This window comes from Coturnix japonica, chromosome 12 (genome assembly GCF_054131305.1).
Source record: "Coturnix japonica strain WE chromosome 12, WE-NBRP24, whole genome shotgun sequence".
NCBI lineage: Eukaryota > Metazoa > Chordata > Aves > Galliformes > Phasianidae > Coturnix > Coturnix japonica.
In genome coordinates this window covers 18,853,317-18,876,006 of record NC_140674.1, presented here as the reverse complement: position 1 = coordinate 18,876,006, position 22,690 = coordinate 18,853,317, and the positions used below count along the sequence as shown (strand labels likewise).

General features: G+C 47.4%; 1 protein-coding gene across 13 annotated transcripts in view; it reads right to left on the bottom strand.

Annotated features, from left to right (window-relative positions):
• The window catches only part of TNIK (TRAF2 and NCK interacting kinase), a 122,886-nt gene that overhangs the window by 30,447 nt on the left and 69,749 nt on the right, over positions 1 to 22,690 (bottom strand). For 7 of the 13 annotated variants that reach the window (XM_085513294.1, XM_085513298.1, XM_085513295.1 and 4 more), the window contains exons 7-15: positions 22,509 to 22,639; positions 17,566 to 17,620; positions 17,140 to 17,218; positions 13,243 to 13,418; positions 11,482 to 11,548; positions 10,268 to 10,472; positions 3,488 to 3,598; positions 2,929 to 3,015; positions 1,252 to 1,452 (exon numbers count right to left, since the gene is read on the bottom strand). In XM_085513294.1, coding sequence (XP_085369420.1) covers positions 1,252 to 1,452; positions 2,929 to 3,015; positions 3,488 to 3,598; positions 10,268 to 10,472; positions 11,482 to 11,548; positions 13,243 to 13,418; positions 17,140 to 17,218; positions 17,566 to 17,620; positions 22,509 to 22,639 — 1,112 coding nt within the window. The remainder of the gene's footprint in view (positions 1 to 1,251; positions 1,453 to 2,928; positions 3,016 to 3,487; positions 3,599 to 10,267; positions 10,473 to 11,481; positions 11,549 to 13,242; positions 13,419 to 17,139; positions 17,219 to 17,565; positions 17,621 to 22,508; positions 22,640 to 22,690) is intronic. The other 6 variants (XM_085513296.1, XM_085513297.1, XM_085513302.1 and 3 more) reach the window with 1 other exon arrangement.

Genomic DNA, 22,690 nt, shown 5'->3' with positions numbered 1-22,690 from the left:
ATGTTCCAGCACGACGGGAAATCTTGTCTTTCCTATGATTTCTGCAAAGGGTGTGAAGCCACTTTCTACCGCTCCTATTTGCATTGCAGTTCCCAATGCCCCACTTCAAGTGATGACATCAAAAGAGGACAACTCTCCCACAGAATAAAAGAAATAGGCCTCGGTGTTTGAAATTGAAAGCCAAACCCAACACTTTTCTCCTTCATCCTAGAAAAGGATTCCTCTTTATAAATCTTTGTAATAGTTTCGGTGACAGAGCCAGAGGTTCACTTCAATAATGTTCTACATGATTTATTTAAAACTAGGCAAAGAAAGGCAGAGTTTATTCCCTTTTTCCTGCCTACTACTTACTCTTAACACTACTGTAGATGAACAAAAGCCCCTGCTTTGCAGAAAGCTGCAGAAGTGCCACCCAGGTGGAAGACTCTCCTGCCAGAGGCAGATGGGTGCTGTGCTGTATGGCACATCTGGCCTCAGGCAGGAATGTCTTGACCACCTACCAAACCCCTTCTAACACATGAAAGGCTGCAGAATAATCCTGCAATTCTGTGAAAATATGTTTGGTTGCCATCAAAAGACTCTGAATGCTGAATCAGAAGGGAATGAAGAAGAAACCAAAGGGAGCATGAAGAGGAGAAAAGGGTTTTCAAAACCCCATTAACTCCGCCAAGACCAAAGGGTGCCAGACATTTGGCAGCACAGCAGCGGTCCCGCTCAGTAGGAAGAATGGGTGAATTATTAAACGACCTTTTTGTGGAGGAGGAGAGTTACAAAATTAAACCAACTAAACCCAAAGAATTATAGAAAAATGAAAAACAAGAGTGGGCACCAGCCTTAATGGAGCCACCACAAAGAGATTAAGGAGAAAGAAAAATGTTCGCGTGTGATTCTGACACCGCACTGCAGACAATGCATGTCTTCATCTTTTCAAGACGATTCAGTCAGGCAATAATTAATATTCAAGATCTCACAATGGTTATAACAATTCTGTCTTTTTGATGGGGAGAAAATCAGCAATGTGGCTTCCACTCCTGAAAATCACAAAAGAAGAGCAATCCCCAGAGATAAAGCCCTCAGCATGGGAGAAAAAGCTGTCTTTTCTCTGTTTGGTTATGGGAAGCTGAATTAGCACTGAGTGCACCCACAACCACCTCTTAGCACTCTGCAGCAGCTGCCCCTTCTCAGGCAAACATAGAAGCTATAAAAGTGGCCCAGGCTCCTTACTATTGTGTCCCCATGTACCGTGCCTACCTCCTTGGCCCACGCTGGTTTCTCACTGGCATTTATCCCTTCTTTGTAATGATAGAGTGGTTTCTTCTCTGCTGGTCTCTGGTCCTGCCGCTGCTGCTGCTGCTGCTGCTGCAGGGACACCAGGTAGTCCCGCTCCTGCTGGAGCTGCCTCTGCAGCCGCTCTGCTTGCCGCTGCTCCTCCAGCTGCTTGCGCTTATATTCCTACTCAGAAGAAAGCACAGTGACATGGATGCATGGTGCCCAGTGAGCATGTAGATGCAGGACAGCAAAGTGCAGGTTTATCTTTTGGGTAGAAAGCTGGGGCCAAGCATCTGAAAAGCCATTTTCTTGCAAAGCCTTTTAGATCTGAAGACTCTGGGGGCTGTAAAGCATCCCAAGGGGAGACAGTTCAGAGGACACAGCCAACAAATCCAGAGTTTTAAACCCCGCACTGGACTTGGCACTTAGTGGATCTCTCTGCGTCCATTTTCTACATGGGAACAGACAGAGGTAGTGCTGCATCACCAGAAAAACCCTGCACAACCTGCTGATGGCTCCAACACCTACACAAAGCCTGTTCAATTCTGTCCACACAGCAGCCTGACCAGGGACCTGGGCAGCCTCCTCCAGCAGGGTCAGGCACCGCTCCTGGCCCACCCAAGTCCCTTGGTGGCTGCTGTGCTCCCCAGAGAAGGTGGGAGGCACCTCAGGGATCGCAGCCTTTGACATCCTACAGCTATGAGTGCCCCGAGGCACATGGGAAGTTGGTCTGCAGAGGCACATTCGTGCCAATCTGCCAGGGGAGGCTTCCAATCTGCGTCAGAAACATGAGGTCAGCATGGACATCCCTTTGCCAGTCCCAAACAGAAGCCAATTAGATAAAATAACTTGCTCAGAGGGCTTATAAATTACCATTGATTTTGCCCAGATTTTTCTGGATGAGAAGAACAAAGGATCAATGCAACGAGGTGCCAAACACCATTAGTTCTTAAAAACCCCAGCCAAAGCTGAGTCTGTGGAGCACTTTGTAGGACTAATTTATTGTTGGTGTCAATGGCAGCACAGCAGAGCCAACAGTACGATCTTCCCGAATCCCTACAGCTCCGTGAGGTTTAATGACTAAATCATTAACAACTTTTGAAAAGGCCTTTTTAAAAAGCACAGGCTTGTGTGAGGGTTTTGCTTTTCCCTAAGTAAATTCAACAGGGGGACAAATAGCAATCCATATAGATTAAAAGTATACACAGTGAGAGTATAACAGCTAATAGCATTTCAAAAGAATTGTTCAAAAAAAATAATTAAACAACAGAAAAAAAGAAAATGTCATGAAAGGGACTATACGGTGTTCCTGTGAGGGAATTAAAACAGGAGCATTCACACAAAACATTAAAATCCACATCACAGTGTGGGTTTGCCCAGCCCAGTTATGTTACAGCTCCATCATACTCCAGCATGCTGCTAATAGCCATAAAAATGTGATGGGGAAGCAAATAGGGCCATGCTGAATCCAGGTTTGCTGCTCCAAGGGAGGCCGAAGGCACGTGGGGATACGGTGAGCTTGCTGGTGTGGGGCTGGCGGGGTGGCTGTATGCCCTTCACAGCTTGCTGGTCCATGCCTCAGCATGGTGGGAGGCATGCAAGGGGGTGTGGGTGCATGCGGGCAGGAAGCATCAAGCAGGGACGGGGTGTCCCATTTACCAGAAGAAGTGCTTGCTCCTGCAACAACTGCTGCTGCAGGATCTCTAACTGTCTCTGCTCCTCCTCTAACTGTCGCCTGATGTACTCCTGGAGGCATGGCAGCAAGGATCGAAGGAAAAAGAGAGAGAAGGTGAAAGAGGCAGTGTTTTGCAAGAGGAAGAGCAATGAGGTGGGCACCCAAATCCATCCCACCCAAATGATAGCACTGATTGACCGGACTGGGTACCCTCAGCCCTGCCCAAAAACCCCAGGGACTTCTGAGGGCAATGAGCTAAAACTGCTGAGAAATGACAACTTTCACCATGGGCGATGCAGAACCCCACCCCGGGGACAGGAGGGTGGGAAAACCCTTCCCTGAGAATCTCCAACCTGCAGGCAGACAAGTGGATCCACACAGAAATCAATTAGGACAGCGGGAAGCGACACGTACAGTGCTATCAATTAAACCATTTCCTCTCCAGTGGTGAAAGTGGGGAAGAAACAGGAGTGCTCGAGAGACGATGGGCCTTTTATCTCATTATGGCGAGAGGCTCACACTGAGGGTGAAGGCCCACATTACCTGCTCGTGCTCGGCACGCCGCCGCTCCTCCTCCCTCCTCATCTGCTCCTCATAGTGCCTCCGCTGCTCCCGCTCCTGCTGCTTGCGCAGCTCCTTCTCTCGCCGTTGTTGCTGCAGGGGCAAAGAGCACAGGTCAGCAATCAACATGGGTGTCCCTTCATCTCACAGCCCCACAGAGCCACCCCCGAGGTTTGGGGGGATGCTGAGAAGGCAACACGTCCCCTTATGCTTGCTGAGACCAAAACCTAATACACAGAAGATCCAAAATCCAAGGGTTTTTCTCTTTTCTTGATTCTTAATTGCCAGTCATGTTATCTGCTAAGGAAAAGAAGGCTCTTGACCAAGCTGCTGAAGATCAAATTGCTTTTTATGACAAGGACTCACACATTTACAGCCTCTTCCCTTGCAATCAATACGGCTCTGTAAGGACATGCTGCTCCAGTCTGGCCACAATGCTACTTGCAAGGAGGGGAAGCACACGCTCATCACATGCCCATACTGAAAATAATTAGCTAGCAACAGGATGAATCATTTTGCAATCACAAAACAAGTGCAACAGGGGCTTACCCTGCCCCTGCCCACCTCCTGACCCATAGTCCCTCTTGTTTAGCTCTGTTCTGTCCCAGCCAACAGCAGTGTGCAGCATCTCAGGGTGATGACAATCTACCGCCTTCTCCCATGCTTCTGATGTGAACTGCATGAGGATGATGGACTTCTCCTCACTTCAGAGGTACCAAAAGTGTGACTCATGATTTTAATCCCCTTCAAAGCATCCCTTCAAAGCTGCAGCTTAGGGACATCCAAACTGCCCTGCTCAGGGGTTTGGGATCTCCAGGAATGCTCCAGCCACCAAGGCAGCAGGCAGCTCTGCATGGCCACAGCCAGCTCATCAGCAGAGGGCACTCAAATGCAACCAGCAGCTGCCAGGGACTGCAGCCGTGCAGCTCCTCCTCTGGAAGCAGAGACACACATGCAGTGCTGGTGGGGAGGTAACCCACAGAAGCACAGACCAGGGCCTTGTTTCTCCCTTTTACTACTTTTTTTTTCTACCCAGACATTCTTGCTGCTGTGTGTTGGCAGAATGCAGTGCTAAGGAAGGTACTGGAGCGATTTAAATGCTGCATGACAGCTACATCACATGGATGGAGAACAGGCAGCTGGCTACAGAGGCTCTGCACAAGGAGCTGGCTGAGCTCTCTGGAGGTGAAAATGCATATACTTCAAATTGCTGATGAGCAGTAAGCCTGCACTGTATTCATACATAGATTTGCTATCTATTACCTATAGATACACAGACATTTACCTACAGAACTATCTAGATACATATCTCCATAGATATACAGGTATCTACAAACAGATACAACAAAAATACACCCCCACTATAAAATATGAAGGAGCCATTGCCTGTGATACACCTTTCCATCCACAGGAAACACCCACAGGGATCCTGGAATCTGATGACTGCCTCCAGCTTAACATCAGAGCTGCAACAGCATTAGTGCCATCCATGCCCGTGCTCATCAGTGCTGTTTAATTCGCTGCAGGGAAAGAAAATTGCACACAACCTGAAATAACCTGCCAGCTCCAGACTCTGGAGTGTCCCACTCCACGCACGTTGTCACACTGCCCACGGGATGCATGTGTTACTCTGTGCGTACGCATGTCCTCGTTGAGAGCAGTGCTAACATATGTCTGCTTTGATTCTTTGAGCTCTCTATTCAAAATGGGATGTAGCAGTGACACATGAGATTTCCCAGCTTTGCCAGCTCCTGCTTGACCTCCTCGGATGAGAGCTGGGGAGGTTGCCACTCCCATGCACTCAGAGCTAACCTCAGCTCCCAAACATAGTGCATCATACTGGCTTGGCTTGGGGGGGGAGAGGGCATTTTAAATGTGGGTTGATGGTATTTTTTTTTGTTAAAATAGCATACTGTTGAATAAAACACATAATGGTTGTGTAGGTTGGGCTTGGCTGGCAGGAGGCAGGGGACTGAATGCCACAGCTATTTCTCAGATAAAAATCACTGGATTGGTCTTTATTTCCCATCCAGCAGGCACACAAAGCCCAATCCCTCCAAGGGAGAACAGAAAATGCTGTTCCCAGGAGGGAGCTGCACACTGCTACCCTTCCAGCCAAATGCACACACCAATGCCCAGTGAGACAGGTCCATTTCAGGCCTCTCCCAAAAGGCACAAACCAAACTACCAGCCTTCTCTTGCACTTCAAGCCTAGCAAAATGCAGGAGCTGGGAACTGAGCCCCCCAGGTGCAGCTTTCTTTTGGAGCTAGGCCAGCTGCTAATTGAGACAATTAAGAGACTTCTGCACCCCGTTGCACCTTTATTAAGGCCTGGGTTACAGAGTTCAAATCTGCTTCTTCCTACTTCTACATCCCTTTGGTCAGGCCATACTATAACCAGGGCTCTCTACAAGCAATATCCTGCCCAATGCTCTCCCTGCAGAGATGCAGCAGCACAGACTCCTTGTGCACTTGTTCTCAGGGCCCTGCTTCTGCAACTGGCAAATAACCAGGAGGGATCTGGCCCCATGGAGGGGTGAGAGAAGCCCCCCCCCCCAGCAACGCACCTCTCTTCCTCTCCTGGTTCACAACAGTGCCTTCCCCACTCTGTGCCCACCAGCACAAGGAAGATAGGGAGATCCTGTTTGAAAGAGGAACTGAAATCTGCAAGATGCAGCTCAAAACTGAAATGAAGGATTCAAAGAGCTCTCTTTATACGCCTCTTTTTCTCCCAGTTTTCTGCCCTCTCCCTCCCACCCTAAGTGCACACTTCCCACATTTCTCCAAGCCTGCAACTACTGTGTGTATTTACACTATCTAGATTTATTATTCATGCAAGGCAAGAGCACCAATTAATTAGGACTGCGTTTATATAACTCTGCAGGTAAGGATTTATGTAGCTGCTTGTAAGCCAGAATGGGATCTTATTTGTGCTGCACTGGAAATGACAGCTTTTAAATATTGATGAGGAAAGACACATAAAGGCAAAGCCTCCAGCGGGAAGGTCCTTGGAGGTTGGGCATGAAACAAGGACTTCAAAGGAGCAAGCTTTCCTTGCTTGTACAAGATGCATTTAGGAACAGGAGCAGTGGGAGAGCTGTTCAGGGTTAGAGTCTCCCCATGAACCATGAGGGCCCTGAGAGGGACGAATGCAAACAGAGCTCTGAAAAACCTTGGCAGCTGCTCCCAAAACTGAGCATGAGGCAGCAAAGATGTGGAATGGGAATTCCAAGCAACAAATGAAAACAAATACTCGAGGTGGTTGTGTTGTTGTGACAGGCTCATTTATCCAAGCCACCAGGGAAATAGTGACTATGCCTGGAACATCATTGTTCCTGACACACCGAGCACTGGAGCATGGAGAGGTGTTTCCCACCGGTAGAAAAATGGGGTCAAAACTTCCTACCACAGTAAATGGGGATGTGACAACGCTCCGAACCATCGCAGGCTTTATTTGGGATCATCATAGAGGAACATGAGTGAGGCTCTGTGCAGGAAGAGGGTCTTGCTTCTGAAATGATGAGTTCTGCAGGCTTTATAAACAAAGCAAAACTAAAGAGATGTAAGGTTTAGTGCATAATTGTGTTATAGGAGCTCCTGTAACATGGCTTTCCTTGTAAGTAGGTATGCTGGCTGCTGCCAGGATCACTGCAAAGTAGTAGTCCTAATGAAAATGCTCCTATCAGCTACATGACACCTACGTATGCACAAGAAAACAACAACTACAATTCTATTTAGCCTAAGTTTACCTACACTTAATTGCAGGAAATCTTTTGCTTTGCTTTGTAAGTAAGCACTGCTCAGTAGACAGTGCTCAGATGATTAACATCTAACAGAGCTGCAGTGAGTTTGCATTCACTGAACATCCAGCCCAGTAACTGCAGTGACTGAAATCTCCCATGTAAACAGCAAGGTGCTTAGATGGGCCCCGTGCATTCCCTGTAAGATCTGACCTTTTGTTTTCTGCCTATCAAGAAAACTAAAATCTGCAACGTGACACACAAATGAGGTTATATAAAATCCTTCCTGACTACAGCTGCTCACTGCTGCCGAGGGGTCTGCATGGATATTTGTTGTGCAGTATCCTTAAAGCTCCTGAGCATGAGATGTGCTTTCCTCCAGCTTAGCAGGAGTTTTGATGGTAAATGCAGGGCAGCCAAGGCTTGTTTTGAACAAATGGAACGTGCAGAAACTTCCTGCATGGGGGTGAACAAAGCTGCCATTCTACTCCTCACAATCCAGCAAAGATAAGCCCCTGCATGGGTCCCGTCAATCAGCACAGAAGAAATCCTGGTCCCATTAGGTAGAATAAATGCAGAGTCAACAACTGGAGCTGTTGGAAAGTTAGTGTCAGAAGGAGCTGGGAGGCCAAAAGGAAACTTCCTGATTGTTGCCAAAGCATTTGGGTGCTGCTGTGATGGGTCTGTAGGGCTGCTGTCTGGAGCAGAACAGCAGCAGGGGGATGGAGCACAGGGTGCCTCAGGCACTGACCTCAATATTGAGCTTGGCACAGCTGTGACAGCCGCTGTCTGCAGGCCTCTGTGTGGCCATCAGGCACATGCCACCCCAAAATATCTGGGGAGAACATAAGGACCAAACTACATCAATCACTGACTGTTCTAGAATTAGGGGCAGGAGCAATGAAACTTTGTGTGCTAATCTCTGCTTCTGCCTGAAGAAACCTATGGAGGATACACACCACTACACAAAGAAAGTGGGCAGCCACAGATGTCAGTACACCTCAGAAGGGTTTCCTGGGGAAAGCAGGTAACGTAGGGGTATCTGAAACCCCACTGCATGGCATGAAGCATGCTCAGTCCCCAGAACATGAGTGCTGCTGTTGGTAGAGGGGACATGGCAGCTGCCAGGATGCAGCTCTCTGTTCTGTCTTAATCCCAACAGAGCCCATGGGCTGATCCCCCTGTGGCTCTGTGCTGGTCAGAGGATGCCTTTCAGTTACCATCCCACTGTCCTTACCAGTTCTCTGACACAGCAGGAGCACAAAAAAAGCCTTTTCTCTTGTGGCCTGCTTTGCTCCAGCAGGCATCTGCCTTTCAATTTAGATCTGAACACTGTAAAGCAGCTGGAAAGGAGGTAATGGGTGAAGAGCCCAGGGGGGCTGTTCCAGTGACTGGTAACAGAGGCATTGATTTTAAATACTAGCCATGGTGGCATTAGCTTTTAATGACATGGGGGTAAGGACAGAGCTGGGCTGAGCTGTGCCTCAACAGTCCAGGGCTGAGCTGACAGCTTAGTGAGGGGATTAGTCCTCTATCAAAACCTGCCCGAGGAGCACAGGCAAAGAGAGAGAGCAATTTTCTTCTATGTGCAGAGAACATATTAATACAGCGGCAAGTATTGTATTCATTACAGGATTTCAGCTAATCTGCTGTCTGCTTTTATCCTGGTATTGTTCCACTTCTGTACTGCTTGCAGCAAGCACGTTCTGACAATGGCAAAGCCATGATTCCCTTATGATAGCCCCTAAATAAACATGTATTGGCGCAGGGGATTTCAGGGTGTGTGTGCATGCGCAAACCTTGTCCTCTCTCCAAGGCCCTCTCGTGCTGACAACATGACAGACTTACACATTTACCAGGCAGAAAAGAGCTCAGAACCATTGGGGCCACCTCAACAGACAGCCTCATATATGGTGAACAGCCAGCTGATGGAATTCTTTCACAGCTAAGCTCCTGACCCGGGGCATTACTCATCCCACTCAACCCAGCCTAGGGAGACCCAAGTTAAACATAAAAGATGCTGTGGCTCAGTCAAATTAAGGGTGTGGGTGCTCTGATTGCCCATTTACTGCAAGATGTCTTTCAGACCTATCGGTGACCTCTTCATAAAGCTAACTTAATTACCCTTAATGCATGAACCCTTCAGAGAGACTTGGGATGAGCTCAGAGTGAGTCAGTGGGTTTCTATGCGCAAAACCACATTAGAAGCCTAAGAGCAGAAGAAATCCCCTTATTCTTTCTTGAACTTCTTCAATCATTAACTGTGAGCTAACCCCAAAGCAAGCACTTCCTTCCAGGGTCGGGTGCCACTCACCGACACCGCAGCCACCCAGTCAAACACTGCAGCTAGATTTTAAATGGGGTGGATAATTTCATGACTGGCCGTATTTGTAGCTGGTACGTTAAGACAAGGGTAATGAAATCTTATGCTTCGGGGCACATATGGATTGTTGCACAAGTCAGGCAGGCATCTGCTCCTCCCCCATAAGAGAAATTGTAATTGGCAGGGCTGAAAGGACCAACGTTGAAATAAGAGATTAAATAGGACATAAGTGGTGCATGGATCTGGAGAAAGGGCAAATTGAGTTTTTCAGCTTCTTCACGAGCACCATAATCCACAGCAACAAATAAGGATAACGAACACGACAGACATCTGGCCTGACAGGAGTTTTGGCCACCTGGACTGAAAAACAGCTGTCACACCAGCTCTGGACTAACGGTGCTCAGCAGAGCCAGGGACCCTTTCAGGTTGGTGGTGAAGGGGTTTATTTACAATGAACAAGCTCTATGACCTCCACAAGGGTTGGCAACACTTACATATGGTAAGGAGAGCACCCGTAGGTTGGTACAACCTACATGCAGCATGTGTGAACAGGGGCTTTGTTCAGCATAACAAAACATCTGGGTTTACCAGCAAAAGAGGTCAGGACACGATCACGGAGCATGCAGAGTATGACCTGTTAGCAGACACTCTGCTGCTCAGCTCCCAGAGCCCCAGTCCGGCTCCACTCCAGCCAGTTACCTCCTCCAGCCTTCGTCTCTGTTCCTTCTGCTCCTCGATCCGCTTCTGCCTCTCAGCCAGCAGCTGCCGCTTGTGCTCCTCATTCTCTCGCTGCTGCTGCTCCAGCTGCTGCCGGCGCAGGGCCTCCGAGCGCTCCTTGTTGGCCAGCTGCAGCCGCAGGAAGTCCCGACGCAATGTGGACTCACCAGGCAGGTTCAGGATGGAGCTGTACAGGAGAAAAGCACCACAGAAGGTCCCACGCACATCCTTAAGCCTCTTGTCTTATGGCTGCGCGCCTCACTGCACTAAAGCATCCAAGCATGCTTGGATAGCAGGGATGGAAAGAAGGGCTGGGTCTCAAGCACTGGGGCAGGGCAGTGCCAAGCAGAACATGAGTTTCACACCATCTCTCCACACCATCCCTTATTTTTTCCTAAATAACTTTGTTTTCTTCTTAAACAGAAACCCTGAAGCAGACAAGACATTGCTTGATCATACATCTTGGCCCAGACCACAGCTCACCAACATTTATTTGCTAAAGGATTCCTTTACAGTAAAGTTTCTAACCAAAGTCCCTCGTGCTGCAGTGGTAGGCACTATATTTAGCTGTTCACAAAGCACATTTAGCATGAATCATTGCCAGCTATTAAAATGCTACATTATCTCAGGGAAATAATGGAATAATCTGATACTAATTACAATGAGACTGAAAAATGTCATCAAAGAAAGTTCCAGCCCTATTGTGCTTGAAGCAATGCTGGAAAGTTTCATGGTGAAAAGTTACATGGAAATAGGGAGCGTGGATAAAAGGAACCACATCTGCAAGAATCTTAATAACAGCTCATACATCCTTCCACATCTAAATACCTATACGAGCATTTCCTCATAGCATAGTTCGTGTGAGCACAGCAGTTGTGTATCACAAAGGATTTTGCACTAATTGCACTGAGCAGGGCCGTCTAACAAGGACTTGCCATGTTCCCATACCAGGCTGCACTGCCAAGCCCACAGAAAATGAGACAGCTGGGTCTTCCCAGCCTTTCAGCTAAGGGGATCTGTAGCATCAGTTTAATGCCCACTCACCATCTAACACTGGGAATACACTTCATCCTACCAGGGAACAGGACTCAGAGAGCAAATTGTCCTTCTTCCAGTTTATTACAAGCCTACAATCCAAGTTAATTTCATACAGAGTTAAAGAGACACAAGGGTAGATATGAAAGGTTGATTTTTACCTGGGCTCTCCAGAGTCATTTTCTTCCTCCTCCTCCTCACTTCCACTGTACTCGTACTCTGTCTCATCTAGGAACATAATTGCTTATCAGTGCCCTTTACTGGACTCATTTGTTTTCCTGATGGTTAAAAACCCCTGAGCTCTGAGAGGAGAACAGAACGCTCCTTTTTTTCTGCCATAAAAAAGAATACCCAGCATTGTTTCTGTCCATTTTCTGATGTTATGGGAGGTCTGCAAGGCCATAAAATCAGCAGTGGTGTCCCTGACTGCTGGTCCTGGCACACACGACACGCCTGAGGAGAAGGCTGCAGTCCTGGCTTCAGCAGATACAAGCCTCCAGCAACCAAAGATACACCACGTAAGGGTGAAGAATAACCATAAAGTGAGACACGCCAAAAGCTTTTGAAACCACAGGCACTGGAAGGTGGGATTTAACCACTGCTCTGAAGGTAATGTCTTTCTTCCTAAAAGCATGATCTTCCTATGCAAATCCATACATTTTCCAGGCAATGGAGATATCTACATAACAACCCAATTGCAAAGTTCTGCTGCATACTGTAATTTCTACTGGGACACTGGCTTTACCAGATGAAGGGAAAGATAGTAAAAAGAAAGGCTTGCATTTATCCAATTACTCTCCATCTCTAGGGTACAACCTTCATTTGCAAGACTAAACACATTTAATACTTCACTAGGATCCAGCTTTATTGTTTTGATTACAGTGAAATCTATTACAAAGGGCTGGAAGGTACTCATGAAAAATTAATACTGCTACCAATAAGAAAAGAAATAGCGATATGTATTAATTTGCTGAACTCTACAAACAAGCTTTCACATTCAAATTCAGCTCACGAGCAATGAAGTACTTTAACAAGTTTTTCAGCTATCTGATCTTCCTTTCAGAGCACTTTGATAGGGCCCAGAGAGTTCATTGCAAACATCCAGTTTAATAGGTTACTCCTAGTCAGTGGAATTGCTTTGGGCAAGGGTCTTATCTGGATGTTCGTTTGCACAGCTCTGCTCATCACTGGTGCTGCAGAAATGTCATGGAGATCAACAGGCTTAAAATACGTGAGCTGGGGAAAAAATGCAGCTTGGCAGCTTCTCCCTCTCGCCCGCTTGAACGTATATATGCACAGGTGCGTTTTAAACACACATTTTTATGAATCAAAGCTTAAATGTTCCATGTGGAAATTACCACCTGGACAAAAAGACACTATTTTTCATCAGGAAAAAAATTAAGGACTTAAAAACATTGATCAGCTCTAATGACAATTACTTGCTGCCTCTGTATGAACACCAATCGCTTTGTTATGGGTATTTATTCTCATTTCAACTTCAGTGACGACCAAGAGGAACCAAATCAAATGAAGTCCTTGGAGGTGTTCAAGGCCAGGTTGGATGGGGCCCTGGGCAACCTGATCTAGTAATTGAGTGTAATTGGCCCTGGGCAACCTGATCTAGTAATTTGGTGGCCCTGCCAGGCAGGGGGGTTGGAACTTCATGATCCTTGAGGTCCCTTCCAACCCGGGTCATTCTGTGATTCTGTGAAGTGTTTTAAACCATGACAAGGGCATACAAAAACGGAGCACACCTACTGAACTCAACCTGCATGACATCTGAGTGATGGAAACCTGAGACCAAGACTGCAAGCAACCCAGTCCTTTATGCTCTTCTCCTACCCAGGCACACCTCAGTCTGAGGGATCTCCAAACACATGGCAAAGCTCAGGGAGTGCCCATAGCACAGCATTCTCACTAACCTTTTTCTCCTCGCTTCTTCTTCGTCCTGTCAATGTGGTCCTTGAGCTGGATGCGGACCTGCCGCTCATTGGGCTGGTCTCTGATGAAGGGGTGCTTCATCAGCTGCTCTGTCGTCGGTCTCTGGCTGTGGTTCTTCACCAGGCAGCTCTCAATGAAAGACTGAAACTTTTTAGACCTGGAAAGCACAGGAGAACAAAAGCAAACAGTTAACCACACTGATTCTTGTATCAGGAAGTGAGAAATTCGTGGGTATTTGAGAATACTGCTTGGATGCTCCCCAGTTCTTGTTCAAATCCAGCTTTCTGGGAGGATTCATGCAACTTCCTTATTGATACCCAGCATGGGCTCAAAGCAGCACCATCAGATGTGATCTCTGTCACTCTGTCTTCTCTTAGTTTTCCTATGCGTGCTCCTGTCCATGTTGCATTTCAGGTGCTATTAGGGAAACATACCACCCTACTGAGTCTGGAGAAAGGTGGGAACCAGCACTGTAATGGGGCATCAGCAAAGCCAAATGGCACCAATGGCAACTAACAAAATGCAAGGAAACATTCTTCCATCCTTCCCTTTGACTTTGCAGGTAAGAATAAGAGACCACGCCTACAGATACAAATGCAATCCCTTAATGAATTAGACCCCATGTCCCTGCTTCACAGCCCCAGGTGAACGAGGAATGCTCTAAGGCAGGACCACAGCTGCAGGTGGCAGAGCCCTACCTCTCCTCACCAGCAAATAGTTAACTTCAACCTCAGCTGAAACAATTTCAGCTAAATCTCTAATAAACAAACCCTTCCTAGTCTCAAGTTTTGCATATCAGAAGTTTTGCTGGAATTAATTTCACCACATAATAAACCCAGGAGAACAGGGATTTACAAGGAAGAAAGATGTTGACAGGCCACCATGCTGTATGTTGCTTTAGCAAATAGGAAAATGAGTGTAAATTAATGACAGAAGCCAACAGATACTACAGAAATGCATTGAGAAGTAAAACAATAAGCTTTTGGGGATTTTACTTTTAAGCTGTCAGACTAGAAGTGATTTATCTTTTAAGTGCTAATCCATACAAATTGAGATGCAAAAATAAAATACACTACTGGATCCAATTAAATCCTCCCTCCAGCTTTATTAATGAGCAAATCTTCGTCCTCCACCTTGCCTCAAGGAACCCTGCATCTCTGTGTATTCCAGAAGGGCCAAACCATGTGATGCTCTAAAAACTGCACCTTTGAAGCCTCATTCTCCTCTGTGGGTCTGAACCTGTAGACAGTTCACCTGCAGGTGCACAATCCAAACACAAACAGGGTTGAGCTGAAGTAGTTTATGATTTTTTTCCTTCAGCACACAATGGAGTTTGTCCACCTCCTCAGGCTCCAATGCAGTATCTGCAGTGAGATGCAGGACATGGGTCTGTGCCCAGCCTGGCCCTGGCTAAGCCAAGGCACAACCACATACCTCACCAAGCTGCTGTCACAAACTTCCAATTGCAGCAAGAACTGTAAACTGCGTGTACCCAAACAAGGGCTGCTGGAAACCGAAGCCTGCCCTGTGCATCCTCAGGTTGCAAAGACAGATGCAGAGATGTGTCCTTCCCCAACCCAGCAGATAAAGCACTTGCAGCACCAGGTAGATGCCGCTCAGCATTGCTTTAAATGCCCCAGGAGCCTGCAGGCATTTGGCTCTCCTTTCCAAAAAGGCAGCAGACAGCAGGATTCTAACTAGCTCTGATCCTGGGTGACACCTTTACTACTTCTCAGCACCAACCTGGTGCAGGTCAGCCCATCTCCATAGCCACATGCACTGCTGTTACCCCAGCTTAGTCCATCTCCATAGCCACATGCATTGCTGTTCCCTCAGCTCCTGGGCTTTGCAAAGCTTAAATAAATGTTTGCAAAGGCTTCCCAGCCGCTTAGATGAAAAGTGCTATCACAGTGCAAATACCACTTCATTAACAAAGAGATCCAGTCATTTTTTATAAGGCAGGGATAGGAAGTGTTTACAATAATGACATCACTAAAGTTCAAGTGGATTTCACCTGTGAAATGCAGGAAGAAAACAAAGCACCATTGCTGGCTTGATTTAATTGGAAGAGAAAAGGATACCAAAGAATCTGTAACTTCACAGGACCACAGCATTGTTTCAGAAGTGAGTTCAATGATCTAGCATGCAATAGAAGACCTGACCAAGCAATAAAGAACAATAAATAGAGCCACTGTGAGAGCCTGGTTGAACATCTCAGCTTCTCCTGGGTCTTGCAGACCAACACATCCAATACTTCCAGCTGAGAAATGAGTCAGAGGCAGCAGATCTGCCTGGAGTTCCATTAGAAACACTCAAAAACACTCGTTCTTAAGGAATTGGTGGACTCTTAATGGTTTGGAGTGTAGTCTGGATCCTTTGGAGCTTCTTACTGCCATGAAAGAGGAGGCAGAGCACAGCCTCAGCACAGTGCTCCAGGAATGAACTTAGGCAGATACCATCACCAGTGTTTAAAACCAAAGGGATTTGGGTGCCAATGGGCCCTGACTGAACCCACCTGGACATAGGGTGGTTTGGAGCACACACTGATGTAGATACAGCCAAGCACTCAGGCTGTGCAACCAAAGAGAGGAGCAAAGCCAAGGACATGTAGATCTCCTGCCATACCTGGGGAAGATGGTGTCAAGCAATACTGTGGCTGGTGCAGAACACATCTAAGTATGTCAGACTCTTATCTGAGCAAGGGGAAAAATTAAACTCCACCCCAGAGCAGTTTTTACCTTAAGGAGATGGGCAAGGTACTCTGCTCAAAGCCTGCTTCTGTCAGCTGCCTTCCCCTCGGTATGGAGACTGAGAACCTTTGCTGAATAAACAGCATATTTGTATGGGGAAAAAAAAAAGCCCTCTGAAGTCTCACAATCTATTCTGCGCTGCAGCAGTGAGGATAATGAAGTAGGAGACCGGTGATCTGGCAGAAAACAAGTGTCTGAACTGTTTTCTCAGCCCTCTGACAAATGGCATCCTAAAAAAAAAACCTTCCATGCTCTCTGGCAAAGCTGGCAGGGAAAGGTCCATGTCCTGGTTTGGGACTGGAACATCTGAGGACTCAGCTGACAAAATGAAGACACTTTCTGCTAAAGCCTGGGACTCTGGGGCTCATTCCTCTCCCCTCCCAGTAGCTTTCCTGCTGCTTTGGCATCGACTGTTTTCAGTGCCTCCCAATTACTCTGCTCCCTTTTTGTTTGTGTATGTGTTTTCAAAAAGATAATATGCATCATTTCAAGGAATAAAGCACAGTTTCCACCATGCACTCAGCCTATCTGAGACCATGCTGTTTCTCTAATGCCTGGCAGATCTCTCCCAGCAAAACCAGGGCTGAACCTGAGGCAGGCAAACCATAGACAAGTGTTTTAAAGGACTCCAGCTCCATTGGTACAGAACATACAGTAACAAAACAACATCTGCTGGGCTTCAGAAGTATTTTTCCTACGGGTTTTCATTGGCATATCCCCCCCCCCTTTTTTTTTCCCTTTTTCCTCTTCCAAAACTGTGATATACTTTTTCCCCAAAAATTTTAAAATAAAGCCCAAACTAAGTACAAATCTCTGCATTCCTACCCCTTCGAGATAAACTATCCTTTCTTTTGGCCTGGGTACATGTTTCCATTTGAAAATGGAACCTCAGTGGAAAGAAAGGGGAGCCAAGTGAAGTGTCAGCAGCTTTCAGCTGTACAAAGCACCTTGGAAAGGCCAACTCGATGTTGGGAAAGGGCAATGTGAAAGGTATTTCCCTCCCTGCCTCTCCCCTTCCTCCCTCTTCATCCCAAGCCCATGCTCTGTGCAGACCAAAATGCCTCTCCACAGGAGATCCAGGCCCAAATGTGCTCCGGTTTTACAACCACTGAAGGTGGAGAGACTCACCACTTCTTGGATTTCAACCTCGGGGCCGGGTTGCGGGGGATGAGGAAGAGGGCTCTCATGGGGTGCATGTCACAGAGAGCTGAAAAGAGCAAGAAAAGGCATTAAGCACAGCATGATGTCTCATGGAGAGCCTACACACACACACCCAGACTCCCTCTGATGCCACCAGACTGGCAGGTTCCATGCAGCATGTGCAGCACCAGGGTTTTTTGTGACTTTGCTGCTCCTATTCCCTAAGCCATGTCAACCTGGCAGCTTTTTCCCACCACATCTTGGTCCCTGCAAACTGCACCAAACCCAGCCCAGGTTGCTCAGTGAAACCTTTGCTCGGACTTTCCTTCACAGATCCCTGTGCCTGCTGAGACTCAGCAAATCCTAGCAAGTCACCACCAGCACTGAATAAAGCAGAGCCACGCATCTACTTACGGGGAGCGCCTTCTGCCATCTCGATGGCTGTTATCCCCAGAGACCACAAGTCGCTCTGTAAAAAAAAAGCAGATGGAAATGTGTGATGCAGTGGAGCACTGTCACAACAGTGGGCACAAAGGGAACACCAGGGCTCAACCCCATGAGCTGGGCCTCTGCTTTCTCTGCCAGGCCCTAAACCTGCAGCACAGGCAATCATCTTCTATGCTCTTCTCATATTTAAAGGCTTGACATTGGGCTCCCAGACTTGCTGTTTATCACAAGCTTTAATGCAGAGTTTTTGGTGGATGTCACACTCATACAGGTGTGGGACATGGCCAACCCCTGCAGACATCTCACTGGGCACAGTTCCCAGTAGCCATAGTGGAGAGATGCTGGCATCCCAAAGGTCCTAGCACACCCCTGTGGCTGTGGCATCCCAATGAGCAAACCCCTTAAAGCCCCAGTGATCCAGCAACACACCACCTCCCTGTTCCATGAAGAGGGAAGCAGTGAGGGGCAGGACAGAGGCAACACCTCCTACACAAACTCCAGGTGTTTTCCTGAGCCTTTTGGCAGAGCTGAAATTTCATGCCCTGTGACCTGGCTATCCAGCTCCAAGGACACAGCACAGTGGTGCAGCTTTGATTCCGCATCACAGGATGCAAGCAGCTATGTGCCAACCCTGGGGCTGTAGGTAGCCCACAGCAGCCATCTGCACCCTGGTAATGGGGCTGCAAGCTCCCTGCTTCGAGTTGGATGATGCACAAACGGATTTGTTGCAGCTCCTGAGAACAAAGCCTGTCTGGGATAGATTAAAAACATGAAGTATCTCAAGATACCTCAGGACTCTTTTGAATCATGCACTGCTCATTAGCTAGAAGCATGAAAAGCAGCGTTTCGCTAGTGGGAGGAGAAATGGGTACCCTCATTTACTGTGTTCCCAGTCCTTCCTCAGCCCACATGGTTGTTTCAGTCTCCTGAATGATTAGTGCACTGAAAGTGCACCTATTCAGAAAGCTCCTTTGATTTCTTGCTTGTATCATTTTTCCTTCAATTTTCTCACTTGCAATGAGGGATATTTATAGCCCCAGCTCCCTGCCCGTGAGGCTCCACTCCTCACCAATCCACACCACAAAGAAATCCCACGTGAGCCCTGGCTACACCTCTCTGTTCGGTAATGAGCCCCAGAGGATGGCTCAGCTCTTACAGAAAGGAGGAAAAGACACCGTGTGCTCAGGCAGGAGGAAACGAGAACTTTCCTTAATGGCACTGCTGCAACTTGTGTCGGCTTTCTTTTGGCAGAAGGTGGCTAATTCATGATTGGGACATCATGTATAGGACTGCCTAATGATTCATATCTTTGCACCCAACGCACTGGGAACAGAACCCAGACTAATTTTGGTGCCTTCATTTGAAGCACATTCCCTAACGCATCTCCAGGCCTGGCGGAGGGGAAGGTGCCAGCTGGCACAGGCACGCTGCTAAAGCAAAGCCAAGAGCTTGCTCCTTCCTCTCTCTCCACTCTGCCATGGACCTCAGGGATGAAGCCACTCTTCCAGCAGGTCTGGTGGAGATGGCTTTGTCCCTAGACATCACCTCATCAACCAGGGCTTCCCAGCTCCCTACAATGAGCAGCGACTCCAGGCTTCTCTGGGAGCTCAGCGCAGGAGCTGTGAGGCTGAATTCGTGGTCTGGCCTATGTTGAAGGGTGGTGCAAGGTCTTGGCAGCTCCAGAACAAGACCTGCTGGGATGGGACACAGCCATGGCCAGGGCAGAATCTGTAGCCCCACAAGGAAGCCAAACAAGCCCCGCACACACAGATGCAAATGCAAGCTGGAAGCTGTGAGTACATTAAAGAGAACTCAAAGACTGGCTGAGCTCCAGTGACACAGAAAAACGAGTATGAGCTGTGCACAGGTACATCTCAGAACAGAGGGGATGGACTCTGCCTCCCATTCTCCCTCTATGATCTCCAGTTCCCACATGCTGCTCTCCCTGTGCCCTGCTTTCCTCCATGGCCCTGCAGTCACTCCTCAGTCTGTGCTCCATTTCAAATGCTGTCCTTCCCAAGCAGCCCTGAGCCTCTAATGCTACTAATTGTTACACTGGAGAAAGGTTGTTCTTCCCAGCTCAGAGCACCAAGAGCTGCAGGGCAGGAACCCCTGGGGACTGCAGCACCTTCTCACACACACCCTCTAGGAAAGACAAACTCCATTTCACAGTTTCAAGGCCGTTTTCTTTCCTTTTAACCCAAGTTTCCCCTTAACAAACACTGTCCCGTTAGTCCCTGCTACACTTCTTTGTACCTGCCTAAAAATTCTTCCTCCAATCTCATTTGCAACACTTTCTCAGGACAGCCACATCCATTCTTTGCCTCTGCTCAGCTGGGATTTATGCTGCGTACTTAATTATCTCAGTCTTTCCACATGATTCAGTATGCATGACCCCTTCCTTTTGGTTGCCTGAACTCCTTCCAAATTCCTAGTGTGTCTTTCCATATTGAGGTGCCCAGTATTATATGCAACATACCAAGCGATCTTAAAACTGGAGCAACACAGGGAAGGATTATCACCTCTCTAAGTCTCTGAGAGAAAGCAGAAAACTCAGTGGGAAGCACGCGTTTCATACTGATCTAAAATTCAGCTTTTTGTTTCTTCTTGAGCCCGAAAAGCTTTTCAGTCCACCCAGCAAAAAGCCGCTGTGCTAACATATTTCTATTGTCTTGACTTGAGAAGGGAAGCAGGCTGGTTTTTCCTTTTGATTCGGCACTTACTGACAAGATAGCTAAAGAAAAAAGGAAGACTGTCTGGGGAAAAAAAACAATAAATAACCGTAACAACGTGGAGTTTCTATCTGTTCTTCTTTAGTGGTTTATTTTTGTGAGGAGGTATTTACTGCATCCTTCCGTAGATTACACAGCAACTCGTCCTGGCTCAGAAAGAAGTGAGATTAGAAGCTTTTTGTCCAATAGATTAAGCCTGTGAGGATTCCTTTCTTTCAGCCTCTAAGTCTCATCTTTTGTATTCACTATTTCAAGGCACTTGGCTAAACCTGAGCGTCTGATTTGCATGCCTTTAAAAAACAGTAATTGTCATTTACATTTCCCCCCCCCCCCCCAATTCAAAGCAAGAACATCAGGTGCAGGGACATGACCTGGGGTATGGGCTAATGCCCAGTGGCTGCCAGATCACCATGAGCTCCACAAACACCGTGCAGTAAGTGTGTCAGCAGCAAACAGCCTTCTGTTCCACATCCCCAGTCAAGGGAAAACTGTCAGTGCTGAGTGCAGACACAAAGGGGCCCAGCCTGCTATGAGCGTTTGATCCTCAGGGACAATAGGAGGATTCTGGTCTCAGAATCGTGCATCACTCAAAGGTTTATTAAGTGCCCCAATTTTTTACTGGAAAGAGTAAAACCTCATAGAGCAGCCATCCAGGGCCTGAAGAGGGGTCACAGGAAAGGTGGGAAGGGATTCTATAAGGGCATGCAGTGACAGGACAACGGGGAATGGCTTTAAACTAAAAGAGGGGAGGCTTAGATTAGACATTAGGAAGGAATTCTTTGCTCAGACAGTGGTGAGGCCCCAGCACTGATGCTCTGAGATCTTCTGGTTCCCAAGGCCCTGGGCCCTGGGCCTTGAGCTGGTGGGGTGGCTCTGCCCATGGCAGGGTTTGGGGCTGAGTTATCTTTAAGTCCTTCCCCACCCAAACCATCCTGTTATTCTATCAAACACAAAAGCATCTTTTTGTTACTTTAAAATCCTTCATCTCTTAAAAAAAAAAAATTCTCAGAGATGCCAGAAATTGCACTGCAAATTGGTGGGCTGTTGTGCTGTTACATTACATTGTAACATCCTGCTGTTAAAAAGCAGCCACCTACCCGGCCCCACACCAAAGGGCTGAAAAGTCCTTTTAAAACGTTCCTCTGCAAAGTGACCTCTCAGAGTGGGCACAGAGGCGTAGCAAGCTTTATACCCCTCAGCTTTTCCTCCAAAAGGCTGCATTTTGGGGCTTTCTCTGCTCTCTGGAAATGCTCAGCGGATCTCAGGGGGGGTTGCAGTTAGAAATTCAAGTTCTTGACAATTCAACAAATCCACAAGGCACAATAACCAAGGGACGAGCCTACAGACGTGTGTCCAGAAACTCACAGTGTGGCAGGACTGTGATAAAATATGGAAAGCTTTCCTTGCCTGAAGCATCAGCCTCCACTGCAGTTTGAATGGGGCAGTGGGAATCACAACCCCCTGCTGACCTGCTGCGTGCCATGCCCCTCTCTTCATCGTACAGCTCAGTAGCAACGTTGTGCTGTCACTAATCCAAAAATAAACTTTCAACAGGCAACAGACATGTGAAAAGTAGGTCAGAGCCCGAATGTCTGCTTGTGTGGCAACCTTCAGATCTCCCCGTGAATACCAGCCTGCAGGCCAAAGGATCTGATTTTGCCCTTTCTAAACCTGACCTGACTTCTCTGTGGAATAAATGGAGGAAACACAGCATGTTTAATGGTAGTATTTAAACATTCAGCGCTGAAAAACTGAAGAGCAGGTAGGAAGCCTCAGTCTGACACCTTTCTTAGCATGGGGAGAGTCTTCTTCACACGAAATCTCGGTAGGTGATGAGCACAGCAAAAATTCACATCAGACCCAAATTCACATCTCAAAATGTTACAGCCAGAAAGCAGGAGGAGACTACGCTGCCTGTCACTATGATTAGCAAAGCTGCAAGAATGCACTGAATTCCTGCTTGCTCAAGTTTTAGGTGCTGGGGCACAAAATCTGAGATCCTACCAGGCACTCCCTTCAGATATTTACGGTCACAACTCTCACTTCAAGCAAGGCAGCATATAGAGAAAACTCTTTTCTCTGAGTCCTCTGGCTGCTTTAATTCCTTGATGACCTTACTAGTAACTGCACTAGGCTTTGCAAAGATGGCATCTGTAATGACATACAAAAGCACAGTACCTTAAAGTCATAAGTGGCATCAGGATTTTCATCACAAGCAATGACCTCAGGGGCCATCCAGTAAGGCGTTCCAATGAAGGTATTTCTCCTGCCCACTGTTCGGTCCAGCTGAGCACTGACACCAAAGTCCACTATGGATAGGAAAGACAACAGGATACTGTAAGTGTCAGGCACAAACCCGA